The 15,692-nt window shown below is 44.9% G+C and overlaps 1 protein-coding gene across 1 annotated transcript in view; it reads right to left on the bottom strand.

The window, feature by feature from the left end:
• The window catches only part of enpp1 (ectonucleotide pyrophosphatase/phosphodiesterase 1), a 55,417-nt gene that overhangs the window by 19,888 nt on the left and 19,837 nt on the right, over positions 1-15,692 (bottom strand). The window contains exons 5-17 of the mRNA XM_084314874.1: positions 15,430-15,527; positions 15,251-15,330; positions 13,947-14,066; positions 10,659-10,768; positions 10,476-10,541; positions 9,852-9,924; positions 7,316-7,424; positions 5,823-5,954; positions 5,414-5,445; positions 5,139-5,266; positions 4,284-4,353; positions 977-1,064; positions 205-383 (exon numbers count right to left, since the gene is read on the bottom strand). Of these exons, the coding sequence (XP_084171000.1) occupies positions 205-383; positions 977-1,064; positions 4,284-4,353; positions 5,139-5,266; positions 5,414-5,445; positions 5,823-5,954; positions 7,316-7,424; positions 9,852-9,924; positions 10,476-10,541; positions 10,659-10,768; positions 13,947-14,066; positions 15,251-15,330; positions 15,430-15,527 (1,285 nt within the window). The remainder of the gene's footprint in view (positions 1-204; positions 384-976; positions 1,065-4,283; positions 4,354-5,138; positions 5,267-5,413; positions 5,446-5,822; positions 5,955-7,315; positions 7,425-9,851; positions 9,925-10,475; positions 10,542-10,658; positions 10,769-13,946; positions 14,067-15,250; positions 15,331-15,429; positions 15,528-15,692) is intronic.

The following is a 15,692-nucleotide window of genomic DNA, read 5'->3' as shown; positions in this document are numbered from 1 at the left end:
GAAAGTCTTTCTCTGGTCTGCCTCCCCTTAACAATTGTGTGTATTGAGCCGTACTGTATTGTACCCATTCTGCAATCTGTTAATAAAGTTTTCAATCAATCAATCAATCAATCAATCAATCAATCAATCAATCAATCAATCAATCAATCAATCAATCAATCAAGGTCAGCCCTAATAGAGCCTGAATAACACTGTCGGACATACTGCTGCCTTGCTGCGGGAGCTGCAGTTGCAGCCCAGGTCGTCAGCAGAGACTCTGGCCTCGCAGGGGGTGTCGTGGGACAACTGTGCTGGGTGGACCGGCATGTGGACGGGGTTCTTCAGGACGCTGTTCAGACTACCATGGGTCCCGTTGTTTGGAGAAGGAGGAATATTAAGTAGATCTAACACACATACACACAGACAGAGAGAGAGACAGAGAAACAGACATACCGAGAGAGAGAGAGAGAGAGAGAGAGAGAGAGAGATAGAGAGAGAGAGAGAGAGAGAGAGAGAGAGAGAGAGAGAGAGAGAGAGAGAGAGAGAGAGAGAGAGAGAGAGAGAGAGAGAGAGAGAGAGAGAGAGAGAGAAGATACAATCTAAATTAGGTCAGTGGTCTATTTTCACCAGGTGCATCATTAGCAAGTGTTTCACCACATTGTGACCAAATGACAAGCTGAACTGGTGTTTGGCAAAAATAAAATATGGCCCTCAGCAAACAGGCCAAAAGACTTCTTTGGCAGCACTGTAGAGTAATAGAGTTTCCATTACCATTGACAGGCGACTCGCCAATAAAACATACCGTCTAATCTGAGACTAATTGCAATGATTGATCCATGTGGACGAAAACGTCGGAAGCCCATCCAATATAATGTACGCAGAGGCAACTGCAGTTCCAGGAAATTCCTTTTTGATTGAAGTACTCGTTTTTGAACTACAGTTACAACATATAGCACAGAGTAATGAGTAGTGAGTGAGTAATGACAGACGGGCTCACCGCACAAGAGGTTGTAAACTTCTATGTTCTCAAAAGGAGGGACGAGAGTCTTGTGTTTAATCCCAGGGCCGTAGCCCATGAAAATGGTCTGGGGAAAAAGAAGAGAAAAACAGATTAGTTTTATACTCACTCTGAGACCGCCTTACACAGACCAGACAAGACGAAGGGGCGTATATTATAATGAACCGTCAACGAGAACATAATGACTTAGAAAACCTGTGTTTACAGTAACACACAGTAACACACACACACACACACACACACACACACACACACACACACACACACACACACACACACACACACACACACACACACACACACACACACACACACACACACACACACACACACACACACACATACACACACACACACACACACACACACACACACACAGTCTCTATTGCTCTATATAGCATTTTTGGCCTGCTGTCAAAGTAGAGTGGTCCCATTGGTCACGAACAGCCAATGTGTAAATATTTGAGTGGGGACGCAAAAAACGTTCTGTTTTCTTTTCGACAGAATTTAGATAATAAGGTGGGTTCAAACAGCTAAAGGTGAATTCAAATCGCTAAAGGTGGGTTCAGTTGGGTTCAAACAGCTAAAGGTGGGTTCAAACGGCAAAAGTAACAGTGTACAGTTACTTTGCGTGCAGTAAAGATGTGTAGGTGATGTGGGTCTGTTTACCTCAAGCACACATGGGGTTTTTCTCCATCTGCTCTGTGCAGATATTTGCAGCACAGACTTCATTTCTGCTCATGTCTCCTGTTATTAATATTTTTTTTTAGAGAACTGAGTAACTTTCTTTCATTATAATTATAATCATACCAACTCAAATTCCTGGGGGAAACCATCTCCGGACACTTACACAGACGTATCATAAAGACTAACACGGAGGTGGCAGGCAGACATATCTTGTAAACACGTCTCAGAGGGAAACAACGGCACCAGTCCACAGCAGACAAATGTGTAGGTGTCGGTGATGGTATGGTATGTGAGGAGGTTTACTTTGGGATAAACATTGGTTCTCTCTCTCTCTCTCTCTCTCTCTCTCTCTCTCTCTCTCTCTCTCTCTCTCTCTCTCTCTCTCTCTCTCTCTCTCTCTCTCTCTTTCTCCGTTCAGCCACGGTGTCAGCTGGATGAAGGAATGAATGCCTGTCCCTATTCAACCCGGGCTCTGTGGATTGGGGGAATGCACCACTGTTAAAACGTTCGTGACAACGGTCCTTTTTAATTGTCGTACTGACTGTCCAGTTTTTTTTTTTTTTATTATTGGTCTTTTCCCCCCTCCATTTTCCTCCGATTTTCTCCCATCCCAATGTTAGTCGTTATGCCAATTCCCAATCCGGTCGCTGCGCACTTACCCCCCACAGTCGGTCTGGGAGAGTGGAGGCTACCACGTGCTTCCTCCGACACACGTCCAGCCAATCAACCGCTTCTTTTCACCCGGCAGCGCGGATTCTCATTGAGAGGGCGTAGCGTGTGGAAGGATCACACTATCCCACTCAAGTCCTATCCGCGCTTAGCAGGCGCCCCGACCGAACTGTAGGAGTCGCTGTTTACAACGACCCGGACCCACCCCGCCAGCTTCTCCCACCCTCTACTGCCAATTGTATTAGTGTGAACGGCCAGCCAAGCTGGTGACAACCCCGGAGCTGTGAGCTGGATTCGAACAGGCGAATCTAGCCGCTCCGGGGGTTTGGCGACGAACGCAATCTCCGTTACGCCACCTGACCGCCCGACTGTCCGGGTTTTGACGTTTTTGTAGTTTATTCTGAAGATGAAACTAACATGCCTCGCTCGTCAGATTGCCCAGACGTGTGCTGTGTGTAAACACACTCAAACGCAGACAGTTCCCAAGGGACACTGCACTTCCACCTTGAGACGAGCCCCACCCATCCTCTCTACCTGACGAAATTAACAGTGCCCTCAACCGAAGCCTTCAGACGAAGAACCACAGTTTGGACCCAAATGTATTTCCTGTCAGTTATTGACATTTAACAAACACTGCAACGGGATGTAAACTTGGGTCTTTTTTATAATGTTATAGCTGTCACTATGACATTTGGAATGTACATGTGACACTTGCTCAAAGGTACACAACCTCTACTGCTGTTTGTAACAATGTCAATGTCCATGTCAAACCAAACACAGATCTTTAGATAATGAGATCTTGAAAAGAAATCCATCATCTCAAAGGACACCTTTAACTTACACCTTTTTACTGATACAAGCTCAAATCCAAATGTAAACATTAAAACGCCTTTAACAATGAATTTACATGTCAATCCAATTACCAATCTTTAGATTAGGAGATCTTGAAACATCCCCATCATTTCAAAAGGCGCTTGTACAGATACAAAGCCCAAATGTACATTACATAACTACAGGCAGCCCGATCTCACTTAAAATATGTAAATAAAGTACTAATCAACCACAGGAAAAAGGTACATATTTACAATGTGTACGTATTAAAAACAAGTACATATTAAAAAACAAATGAAAATGTTTACGTTTCCAGAAAACGTTTGAACTCCCCTGCTGGGGAACAAACCCGGGGCACTTGCATCGGCGAGTGCCTTTATCTCAAAAGACTACCAAGACACACTTCTCCGATAGCCTCGCCCTTCCCTTTGGCAGAAGACTCCAAAGTCTCAGGTGCAGGACATCCCGTTTTAAAAACAGTACATATCCCGAGGCTGTCCGTCACCTGAACTCAAGTACAAATGTACAGGCACTTTGCACGACAAGGGCTAGCACCAGCCGACAGGCACTTCAAGGCAATATGCACTTTAAACTGGAACACTGAGCTATTTATTTTAGGTACTGTAGCATTTTTTCTTTTTAATTGTTTGTGTAAAACTTTTATTCTGGGGATTGTATTGCATGTATTCTTGTGTTTTTATATTGTATGTTTTTATAATGTATGTACTGTATGTGCTGGCACCAAGACAAATCCCAATCAACCATGTGTTGAAATGGCAATAAAGTTTTCTATTCTATTCTTAACCACACTGTTACATTAAACTAACCATTACTTCAAACCCTAACCCTAACCTTAACCCTAACTTTATATCGTAACCATAACCGTTAAATGTTCAAACGAACCATCGTCATAGTACTGTTGTGTTTGTATCAGGGTGGGTGGATGGTTTAGTCTAGTGGTGAGAGCACTCGCCCGCAACCACAGTCATTGTTAGTCTGACTCCCGGTCGTGGTGTGTTTGTTTTGGACTTTTGCTGATATGAAATGTAAATATATTACTTATACAAGACAGGTCCAGTGAGCTCCTTCTCCCTCTTACCCGCATATTCTTGAAGAGGTTATCTGAGCCGTGGAATCCTCCACTGCAGTACTTGATTTCCTTTCGTTGGCTGAGGAACAGATACGAGAGAGAGATCGAGTGAGAGAGAGAGAGAGAGAGATAATGTGACAACAATGTGTACAGCACATACAATTACCAGTGACTGCTATATACAGCATAACAACACAAACAAGATGTGTATGTTCTTCTGACAAAAGTGGACCAGGAATGACCCTTAAAATACCCTTAAAACCACATTCTACCAACTTCTCCGTCAAGTCCTCTTCATACTGCATGTCTCAATTGCTGAGAATTATTTCTGACATACTGTAGTTTACATTTACATTTAGTCATTTAAGTTGACAGCCTTGATCCAAAGCGACTTGCAAGTTCTGTACAACAAGTCAGCAGGAGGGGTACAACTCTGACGGCTAAGTTAGTTGGTGATATGAGATGATAAAGGTGGTGACATTAAGTTAGTAAACTACTGAGACAGGGAATTAGACATTAATTTAGTGGGATACCAACTAAGACAGAATAGATGTAAATAAATGGAATAAAGGGAATGTTTATGTAACAACATGTCTGCCTGTAACATAGCAACAATAATTTTGATAATGGAAGAGACAACGGTTGCAAATCAACATGCTGTGTTGATAATATAATGAGAAATATATCAACAAAAACATAATCATTTGGTGTCTTGTAAACAAGTAAACATGCTTTTCAAGTGTTTTACACTGCACAGAAATTAGACATATTCTTTTGACAGTGGTTACCAATGGTTACAGGCAGCCATGCTGGAAGAAAGAGAACTACACAACCATTCCGTGCAAGGCCTCTGTTGTCACTTACAGTGCTGCCTGCCAGCCAGGCTTCATGTATAGGTGGCCTCTCTCTATGCGCACATTGTTAGCGAAGTGCATACGTTTGGGGAGATTCTCTTTGAGGTAAGGCCTCATCGGCTGATCAGGCGTCCTGCACTTCAGAACACAAACAGAGAGAGAGAGGGAAAATCAACAGAGGGCAGGGGGAGAAAAGCCTCGTTTGACATGAAGTCAAGCAAGCGGATAATTCTTCAGTCCTCCTATGAATACAAAAGTTTTCTGAGCGTGTAATACTTCACATACCGACAGGTTCCTCACTAGTCCCTCATAGTCAACTAGGAGGGAGGGAGGGAAACAAAACACAGGGGGAACGTTAGCCAAATACGAGTGTCGCTTGTTTGTTCAGATGTGCGACGTTTTCAAATATCATTACCTAAAGACTGTAAGTTCCAGCGTTGCTGTTGAAGACAGTAGAGGTTGTGTGCTTTCACGTGATGATGGATCACATTCAAGCATCATAAAGACGGACTGACTGCACGTTCTACCGCTATTACAGTAGCTACATAGACAGTTCAAACATTTTCGAAAAAATGGACTTGTATGTTTCTTCGATTAGATCAAGGACAAAGAGGCCTACTTCGACTGACGCTGAGCAATGTCATAATGGCGGGAAGGAGGGACACTGGGAGGACATATATCTACTAGAACTCACATGAATAGAAGTCTTCTGGCAGCCGTTTGGGCCTGATGCGAGCAGCTGGGCCTTGGATCACTGTGAAGTCATCAATATTATCCTGATAGGTGGATACATATGTTGCCTTCTCACAAGAGGCCTCCTCCATGCCTGTATATTATTAGCAAGACATAAAGGGAAAAAAGCTTAGTTGCATACTGCAGTCGCGGTATGAAGATCAGGGGAAGACAATCGGATACAACGGGAGTCAATAAGGGAATGTGCCGTATATCACCTGAACGTCATGCTTCAGATCGTAGAAAAGGAAGGAATGCATCAAATGAAAGGCTTGTGCGACAGAAGATGGGACTCATGCCTGGTTCTACTCTTAACGCTGAATAGCCCGGCTGACGGGAGTTAAACCTTGACCTCCACTGCAGACGTTGACAGTAGTGCGCGGGGGTGTGAACACCCGCCGTAATGATTATTCTTTGAGTAACGACATGCCAATGTCTAGATTAAAAAAACCCGTCTTAGAAATTACAGCTGCGATGACGCGCAGCTTATTACAAGGACAGCCGAGCGTCGTCGCCCCCCCGAGCCACATCTATTTCCATTGCACTGATTCCTCCCACGTGGCCTGATTATAAGACTAAACATGTGCTCCACAGATGTCCACTTTGGAGTGCTGTTATTTCCTCTCGGAATAATCCTCCACGCCACTGAGCTACAGTAGCCGAACGTCCAGCGCTCACGGCGGCTTGCGGATCACAGCTGTTCACACTCGATCCTTGTCGTTCATTCAGCCCGTTCTCTCTGGCGCTCGCTGGTCCGAACGCGACAGGTGCAGCGAATCAACCAAAGTCAAACAGTGAGGTCGACACTGGATCTCCAGACGCCGCCCACGGAGGAACACCCGCGGAGCGGCAGCCAAACAACACTGCTCCACCCTGCTCCGAAGCGGCACAGCTTGAGCACCGCTGCGTGTCTGGAGTTTGTTTGCGTGTATGGAGTTTGTTTGTGTGTACGGAGTGTGTACGCTGTGCGGAGATATCCGACGGTGACAACGCTAACCACGTGTATGGAAACGATATTAACAGCTGGATTTCATGACAGCTTGTGTTTTGGACTGTGAGAACCTTCTCCTTGCCTCCTTCTAACCTGAGTCAGCTCCATTCCCTCCTCATCCTGCACTCGTCCTCAGCATCTGCTGTGGATGTTTTGCAAATCCATCCAATAAAAGAACATGCTTTGTATCGATAAGCTCAATGGAGTCACTTTTTGTCTTCCGTCTATTTTCATTCACTTCTACAGTACACTGTATGTCAAAGTCAACGTTTATTTGTCCCATACACATTGTACATGAACGATGGCAGTGAAATGCTTCCTCTGCAAGCCCCCCCCCCCTCTCCCCACTAGACTGTCTGGCTAACTATTAACCAGAGGTTGTGAAATATTTTGCTCATCCCTGTCCTGTCCCACTACTATATATAGACGATGATGATGTGTAGTCGTGTAAACAAGTGTCTCACCGTGGTCAGACAGGACGACCATGTTAACACAGCGGTGCAGGTTTCTCTGTTTGAGGCCGTCCATCAGTGTCCCCAACAGCCTGTCCACGTTCAGCAGGGCCTTTATGACCTGCCGGCACAGTATGGGACGTACAAAGCCATCGGTGACTACCGTAATTTTCGGACTATAAGCCGCGCCTTTTCCCCCCATTTTTCGACCCTGCGGCTTATATAACGGTGCGGCTTATATGTGACTCGACGTGACCAAACCCGAAAATATTAAAATCGAAATATTGCTTTTTTGACTGCATTGAAATGTTATTTATCTGTTCCCTTATTTGCTAAACTTAATACAACTTGTAAATGAGTTAATTCTTGTTATTTGTCCGACAGTATTGTGTCTCAATGCTGGTGGGAAGACTGTAATTAAACATTAAAACACCTGCGGCTTATAGTCCAGTGCGGCTTATATATGTACACATCATTCAATTTAGCTGCTGCGGCTTATATTCAGGTGCGGCTTATAGTGCGAAAATTACGGTAATTGAAATCCTTTATATTTCCTTAGACAGGACGAGGCGCATAGGACAAGAACAACAAGTGCTTGTACGGAGGACAAAACATACGGCATAGACTGGGTAATGCATTTGGTATTAGCTAGATAAATCCTTAGCCAGATGGGTTTTGTTTGACGGCGGGACCTTGCCAGGCGAGGGATTATACATGTGGTCGTGACTGTGGATCGATCCACAGCTAATCTTGCATACTGCCAGGCTGATCAGCCTAATAATGTTTGCTGCATCTCGAATATTTTTCCCATCGGGCAACGAGATTTTTTACGGAGACCGAAACACATCCAGGCCTGGTGGAGATTTGTGCTCTACTGAGCACCACTTTCTAGTGTTGTGTTTATTCTACTGTTTCTTTAAGGAATTTCTTTTTCAGAATTCCATTTTTTCTTTCCCATCTATCGAGTTCAAGGGTCAGTCGCGACTATGACGTCATCGTTTGACACACACCTGGAAGGGCATCATGCAGTTCATGAGGCTGCTTTTAGACTTTGTTTTGGTCTGCTTTGTTGTTTTATTAACCCTTTCACTGCCACACGACAGAAGGTTAGCCCTTTACTATCACACAACCGACGGCGATGCTCCATCATTAGCATCATTAGCTCCGCATTAGCAAATGCGGAGCTAATGATGCTAATGATGGAGCATCGCCGTCGGTTGTGTGATAGTAAAGGGCTAACCTTCTGTATTGTCACAGTGAAAGAGTTAACCGGCTGTCGTGTGGCAGTGAAAGGCGATCATAACATTTGTCATCACAGGTAGGACACTCACTCACCATTGTCTCCTTTTAGATAAGGTTGGTTGGTCTTCTCTTGCAGAGAAGCACAATCATCATTAGTATTTGTTTATATACAAAGCCCTTATCGGTGAGCTACCACCTTATCTAAAAAATTCGATTGGAAATCTGACTCGCTCAAATGACTGGCTTGTGCTTTAATTATCCAGTCTAGCTTGTTCTGAGCTTGGAAGGTCTTGCCTTTTCTGTTGATGCTCCCGACTCATCAAACATCCGTCAACACGGGGGCGGCTGGGTAGGGTAGCGCAGCGGACTAAGCGCCTGCCTACCACCGCAGAGACACACTGGTATCGAATCCAGCTGTCAGCGGTACCTCCGGCTTGGTCGGTCGTCCATACTAACACAATTGGCAGTGTTGGCGGGTGGGAAGCCGGTGGGGTGTGTAACTGTGTATCCTGCCTGGTCGTTGTAAACAGCGACTCCTACAGGTCGGTCGGGGCGCCTGTTCAGCGAGGAAGGGAACTGGGGGAAGTAGTGTGAGCCTCCCATGCGTTACGCTCCCCCAGTGAGAGTCCTCGCTGTCAGGTGAAAAGAAGTGGCTGGCTGACTCCACATGTATCGGAGGGGACATGTGATAGTATCTATCAACCCTCCCTAGATCATCAAGTGGGGGGCAAATGCGCGCAACGACCAGGAAGGGAGGGAAGGGAATTGGCATAACGACTAAAATTGGGATGGGAGAAAAATACAGAAAAAAGGGGGAGAAAAAGTAGATAAAAATAATTTTTACAGCTTCCTTTTTATGGCCATACAAGACCGACAGAGGAGAGGGAGAACGGGAGAAGATGTGGGGAGGACAAATCATCTCTGGGAGCGGGAGGCGAACCCTGGACGGCCACGTAGGTGTGCGAGGCACTATGCGGTGCGCCACGAGTGCGCCCCCCCGCCAACACTTTAAAGATCAATACTCTTCCAACCTTTGCATAGTTCAAACTAACTTAGCTGATTTAGCTGATTTTCTTATTATTATCTTCATTTGTATCTTGTGTTTTAGGTGATTTTAGATATTGTAGGTGATTTCTACCTTATTTTTCTTTTTAAAATCTTGTTGCATTTTAATCCTGTTGTATTTATTTTATCTGTAACTCGTCATCAATGGAAATGAGGGCAACTTCAACTGAGGAATAAATAAATAATAATAATCAATAATATTTAAAAAAGGGGGGGGGGAAAGGGTAGATGAAAGGCTAACCTGGCTGCTTGTTGGTCCATAGCGATGGCCTGATGAGTCTGGTTCCTCCAGGTACAAAGTGTAAAAGTCGGGCCTAAAATGAAAAAATAAAACAGACACTGAGGTGAACCTGATGTACAGGATATACTCTAATGGCGATCAGAATAGGGCTGAGCTATTCAACTCTTTTGAATATTTGTTCCTGAGGGTATTCAAATACTTCACTTTTCCCTCCTTCAAGCTAATTTTTTATTCCCCCTGTTTACCATTTGACACCATTTGGTTGTGAATAGCAAATAACATTTGTTGGGCAAATTCAGAAATGACGATGAAGATGAAGATTTTGAAATGAATGAATGAATGAAATGAAGATTTTTGAGACAGTCTTTTTAAGAGCGAGCATTCATATATTAATTTGGAAATGGCAAAGAGAGAGAGAGAGAGAGGTCATTAATCGGCATGCATGCGATGCATGTATGCGATTCGTCTCTGGGATTAACCCATCCCGTCGTCCTTCCCCCCCAAAGGCAGCCGGGAGCAGACAAGAGTGAGTGTTCAAGAGTGTTTGAAGCCTCTAGAAAGGCATTCAGGCCAGCCCTAGGTCAGAACATGACCATTGTAATCATAATGAAGAGCAACCAATACCTGGATTCCTGAGGCAAACGTAGCCATTCGAACAGTGTAAAAATCCTCTTCTCAAATGTGATGCTCCTGTGAAAGCAAAATATGGAGATTTCAATAAGAAGAGTATCACATAATATCCACTCTGTTATTGTGGAATCAGAGACTTCAATAAAGAAGAGTATTACATAATATTCACTCTCTTACCTATCATACGGCTTGTAAAAATCTGGGAACCTGCCGTGGATGTTTACATCAGAGCCAGGCCAGAAGAAGGTGGCTGACTTCAGGTTGTTGTTCATGGCAGTGATCCAGACCTGTGGAGAGAAGAGGGGAAGAGGAGAGGGGAGAAGAGAAGAGGAGAGGAGAGAAGAGACGAGACGAGACGAGACGAGAAGAGAAGAGAAGAGAAGAGAAGAGAAGAGAAGAGAAGAGAAGAGAAGAGAAGAGAAGAGAAGAGAAGAGAAGAGAAGAGAAGAGGAGTGGAGAGGAAAAGAGGCAAGGAGAGGAGAGAAGAGATAAAAGAAAAGGAAAGATGAGAGGAAAAGAAAGGAAAGGAAAGGAAAGAGGAGAGGAAAAGAAAGGAAAGGAAATGAAAGAGGAGATGTAATGATCGAATCAAGACACCGTGAACTGCACACAGCTAACATCTAGCTCGTTCATCATAGCACACCAGAGCAGTACAGTGTTTAATCCATTCATGTGAGAGGCTGTTCTCCTTACAGGCCAATCAAGAACGAACGGAACTCTGAATCACATTGGTTCATGTACATCAATAACTCAATGGAAGATTAATTTGAGGCTAAACAGCCTCCCTGTGTTTTATTTATCATCTTATGTGAGTGAGTGCAGTGTGTTCAGTTGTATTGACTAAATATCATGAAGACAGAGTGTTCCTACTAAAATGAGTCACTCTCTGCAGGGATAGCTCTCCTTAAAGGGATAGCTCAGGATTTTGGAACAAAGCCCTATTTCCTACTTAGCAACGGTGATGTTGATGGGCAGGGTCCTTTCTCAGCACAGCTCCTCATACCAGCCCCGGCTAGCTAGCCACAAGCTAATACAAATCCAGTGGGGTTGAGCTCCTGTCTGTACAAGCTGACTGAAGAAATCTACTTGGTGTGCACTATGGAGTAAAATCAACCAATCAGAGCCTTCTCTTTAACACTAGCACAGCCGACAAGGGGTCACATGACCCCTAGGCATTTTCAATAAATGTATCCTCGTCACTCGGTCGAGCTCCAGCTCTGTCACTCAATGACTTTTCCTAAAAGTAACCGTTTTATCTGGCACGGTTTCTGAAATTTCTAAATGACTTCAGGAAAATGGAATTAGAACGTTATTCCAGCTATTTCTGCTGAGCGGCCACCTCCCTCCTTCCTTGACCCTCCCTCCCTTTCACTCTCTCCCCCCCTTTCTCTCCCTCCCTCCCTTTCTCTCCCTCCCTCTCTCCCTCTCCCTCCCTCCCTCTCTCTCTCCCTCTCTTTCTCCCTCTTTCCCTCTCTCTATACCTCCCTCTCCCTCCCTCCCTTCCTCCCTCCCTCCCTCCCTCCCTCCCTCCCTCCCTCCCTCCCTCCCTCCCTCATTGACCCTCCCATCTCCATTCTAAAGGCTGTCGGGTCTTCTGACCCGTTCCCGGCGGGAATTAGTGGCATTTTCTCCATGGCTGTGCTAGTGTTAAAAGGGGAAGTTCATATAAGTTATATATATATATATTTCCCCCCTTACCCGGAGTAATATCTATCCCTCCAGATGGTTTCTGGTGTGACTCGTTTAGTTTTGGAGATATCTAACTATTGTGATAATTTCCTCAGCATAATGGGCCTAAGAGAAAGATCCCCCTAACCGACAGTATTTCCTTGTATGCTTCCTGTTCGCCATCACATTGCCGCAGAGGAAAGCAGAGGACACTGCTAGTTGCCGAGTGTCTCGCTCTCCTCCAAAAAGACCACTCTTTGAGAGAGAAGACGTCACAGATGTCCTTGTAACGCAGAAAAAAAGTAATGTAATGAACAGATTACTTTCCCCATAGAGAGTAATAATAAAAGTTAGTTTTGCTACCATTAAGAGAAGTAACAAGAAATAATCCATTACTTCCTTCTTTCTGAGGAATAACCCCAGACACTGCCTGTCGCATGGTTGAAGAATGAGGCCTCCTGTTTAACAGGTAAACCGCAGAGCGTCTAAACAAGCACAACCCACAGCCCTCACAGACTGTGATTTTGCACAAGCACAATCCATAATTACATCAGGAAGAGCTTTATGGGGAGCTCTGATTCGCAGACACAGAGTTGAGCGCTGTCAACAAAACCAGTCCCTCCCGCCGTTCATCGAAAGCAAATGATAGCTTACAGGATAGCGTGATCAAAGCACAGTAGCTACTGTTTCCAGACAATGATTGATATTGTGTGTCTTAAAGGAGGAGTTCAGTGTTTTGGACACCTAGACCTACTCATTGATGATGTTGTCGAAGGGTAAAGTCCTTCCTCAGCGCAATCCATGCTGTTGATACTGGACACCCACAGCTCTGGCTAGTTTGCCGAAAAGAAAATGAACGTAAAAAAGTAACAGGGCCACTGTAAATCACACTTAAAGGAACACACCAACATTTAGGGAAATTAGCTCATCGTCTTCTCCAGAGAGAGACAAGAAAATAGATACCAGTTTCCTCTCTGTGTGTTCAGTAGAAAGCTATCCTGCTGCACGTTAGCCTAGCTGAGCACAATGAATGGAAGCAGACATGACCGGTTAGCCTTCGGGAGAGGTGTTAGTTGGGACAATGCCTAGGCTAACCGGTCATGTCCGCTTCCATTCATTGTGCTAAGCTATGCTAACATGCAGCCAAGAACGCTTTCTACTGAACACAGAGAGGAAACTGGTATCTATCTTCTTGTCTCTCTCTGGAGAAGACGGTAAGCTAATTTCTCAAAATGTTGACATGTTCCTTTAACTAAACTGGCTTTGCTTTGAGTGCAATGTGGAGAATGTTTCAGGGTTTTCCATGCAGACTGAAGAGTGGCCCCATTACTTCACCTTAGTCTATGTGGCAAACTAGCTGGAGCTGAGGGTATCCGGTATGAAGCACAGCATGGATTGCACTGAGAAATGATGTTACTCTTCAACAACATCATCAATGAGCTTTAGGGCAAGATGTCCAAAACTCTGAACTCACCCTTTAAGTTGGACATGGCCATGGATGCTCTCAATCTATGCGCTATGATGTTCCTCAGATTTATTAATGTTCCACAGAGGAGCATCACGGGAAAAGATAAGTAATCATTGCCATTTCCAGCTTCTTCCTAAGAGAGGAATGCGCTGTGTCAAACAATGACCAAAGTTCCCCCTAATGTAATCCAAAGTGGCGTGTCATTAGGATTTGAGTTTCTCCAAATACTGGACCTCACAGCTCCAAACAGAGCTTTACTGCAAAACTAATATTTACATTGACACTGTACCTCTACAAACATTACATGTACCTCTATAAAAGTAACTCACAGGCTCTCCTTGGTACCATTTCGGGTTGTACTTCTCTGGTACTTTGAGGCTGAAGCTGGCGTTTCTGGTTACATCGTACATCTTGTTGTCCACAATCCCATGAGACTCAGGATAGAGGCCCTGTAGGAGGCAACGCACACAGACACACACACACACACACACACACACACACACACACACACACACACACACACACACACACACACACACACACACACACACACACACACACACACACACACACACACACACACACACACACACACACACGCATTTTAAGGGATGTGACACAGAGAGAGCAGAGAGAGAGTGAGAGAACAAGAGAGTGAGAGAGAGAGCAAGAGAGACAGAGAGAGCAAGACAGAGAGAGCAAGAGAGAGAGCGAGAGTGAGAGAGATGGAGAGAGAGAGAGAGAGTGAGAGACACAGAGAGAGTGAGAGTAAGAGAGAGAGAGTGAGAGAGAGCAAAAGAGAGAGAGCGAGAGAGAGCAATAGAGAGAGAGCAGAGAGAGAGAGAGAGAGAGAGAGAGAGAGAGAGAGAGAGAGAGAGAGAGAGAGAGAGAGAGAGAGAGAGAGAGAGAGAGAGAGAGAGAGTGATGGAGTGTACTTTGGCAGCTCCAGGTGCTAAAACCAGGCTTACTGCACATTCCTAACTCCTCTGTGTAACGTCACTGTGTTGCATTAGAGGCAGCCGCAGGGTAAACCATCCCGTGGTGACAGAGAAGTGTGGCAGCTAATTGTAAGTTGTTTGTGTTTTGCCCGGCAACTCCTCATCCAGCCTGTCTCTTAAAGGATCCAAACTGAGCTCTTGATACTGGGACTAACTACACTAGGCAACAGGTGAATATGCGTTTTTAAATAGCTTTTTGCTGTATTGTGTGGCTGTAAAAGGGCTGTTTATGTTTACGTTGGTAGAAAAAAAAAGGATTAAATAGGATTAAATATTCCTGTTTACAATGGGTTAAGAAAGTTCCAAATAGATACCTTCTCATACTACGGATCCAATTGTTCACAAATGTATGTGAATGTGCCCCACATTTATACTGGGGTGAAGATAATTCTGGATTGGGCCTTTAATTAAGCACACATGAACCGCCGGATCCACAACAGCTGCTCTCTGCTCTCATGGAAACGACTCGAATAACAACATGTTTATTTGGGGAAAGGTGGACCAAGATGAAGTCCTGTGTAGAGATTAGGTCATGGATAGTTTCAGACAAACAACATGACCGATTGCCTACGCTAAATAAACCTGTGACCTCACGGACTGACTGGATGGAAAAGGGAAGGGGAGCCGGGACGTACGGTCACGATGGTGTAGTGGTTAGGGAAGGTCTTTGTGGGATAAGCGGGCCTCATATATGGAGTCGTCGTACCGCAGGTCCCTGAAACACAATCATAGCACATTCAATCAAGCCCACGGGCGTCTGGTAAACAGTGGTAAACAGGGGAGAGTCAACAATGGGCAGGGTTCTCTAACTTACGTAACTTGCTGATGACCGGGAGGAGGCTGCTGTAGGCTTCCAGATAGCCCGCTCTGAATCCATCCATGGAGATCAGGATAAGAGGGGGTTTTGAAAAACTAGCGAGACAAAAAAAAAACACAGAGAGAGAATGAATGAGACAGAGATTTTATAAATGGTGGAGGGGGGGGGGGGGGGGGGGGGTGGGGGGGTGGAATAATTACATTCATTGGGAGACCTGAGTTTGTCCATCTCTAGGTCTCTGTGTTGACATGCTACAGTGT

Source organism: Notolepis coatsorum (assembly GCF_963971535.1).
Source record: "Notolepis coatsorum genome assembly, chromosome: 5".
NCBI lineage: Eukaryota > Metazoa > Chordata > Actinopteri > Aulopiformes > Paralepididae > Notolepis > Notolepis coatsorum.
This window is presented reverse-complemented; position numbering and strand designations above follow the sequence as displayed.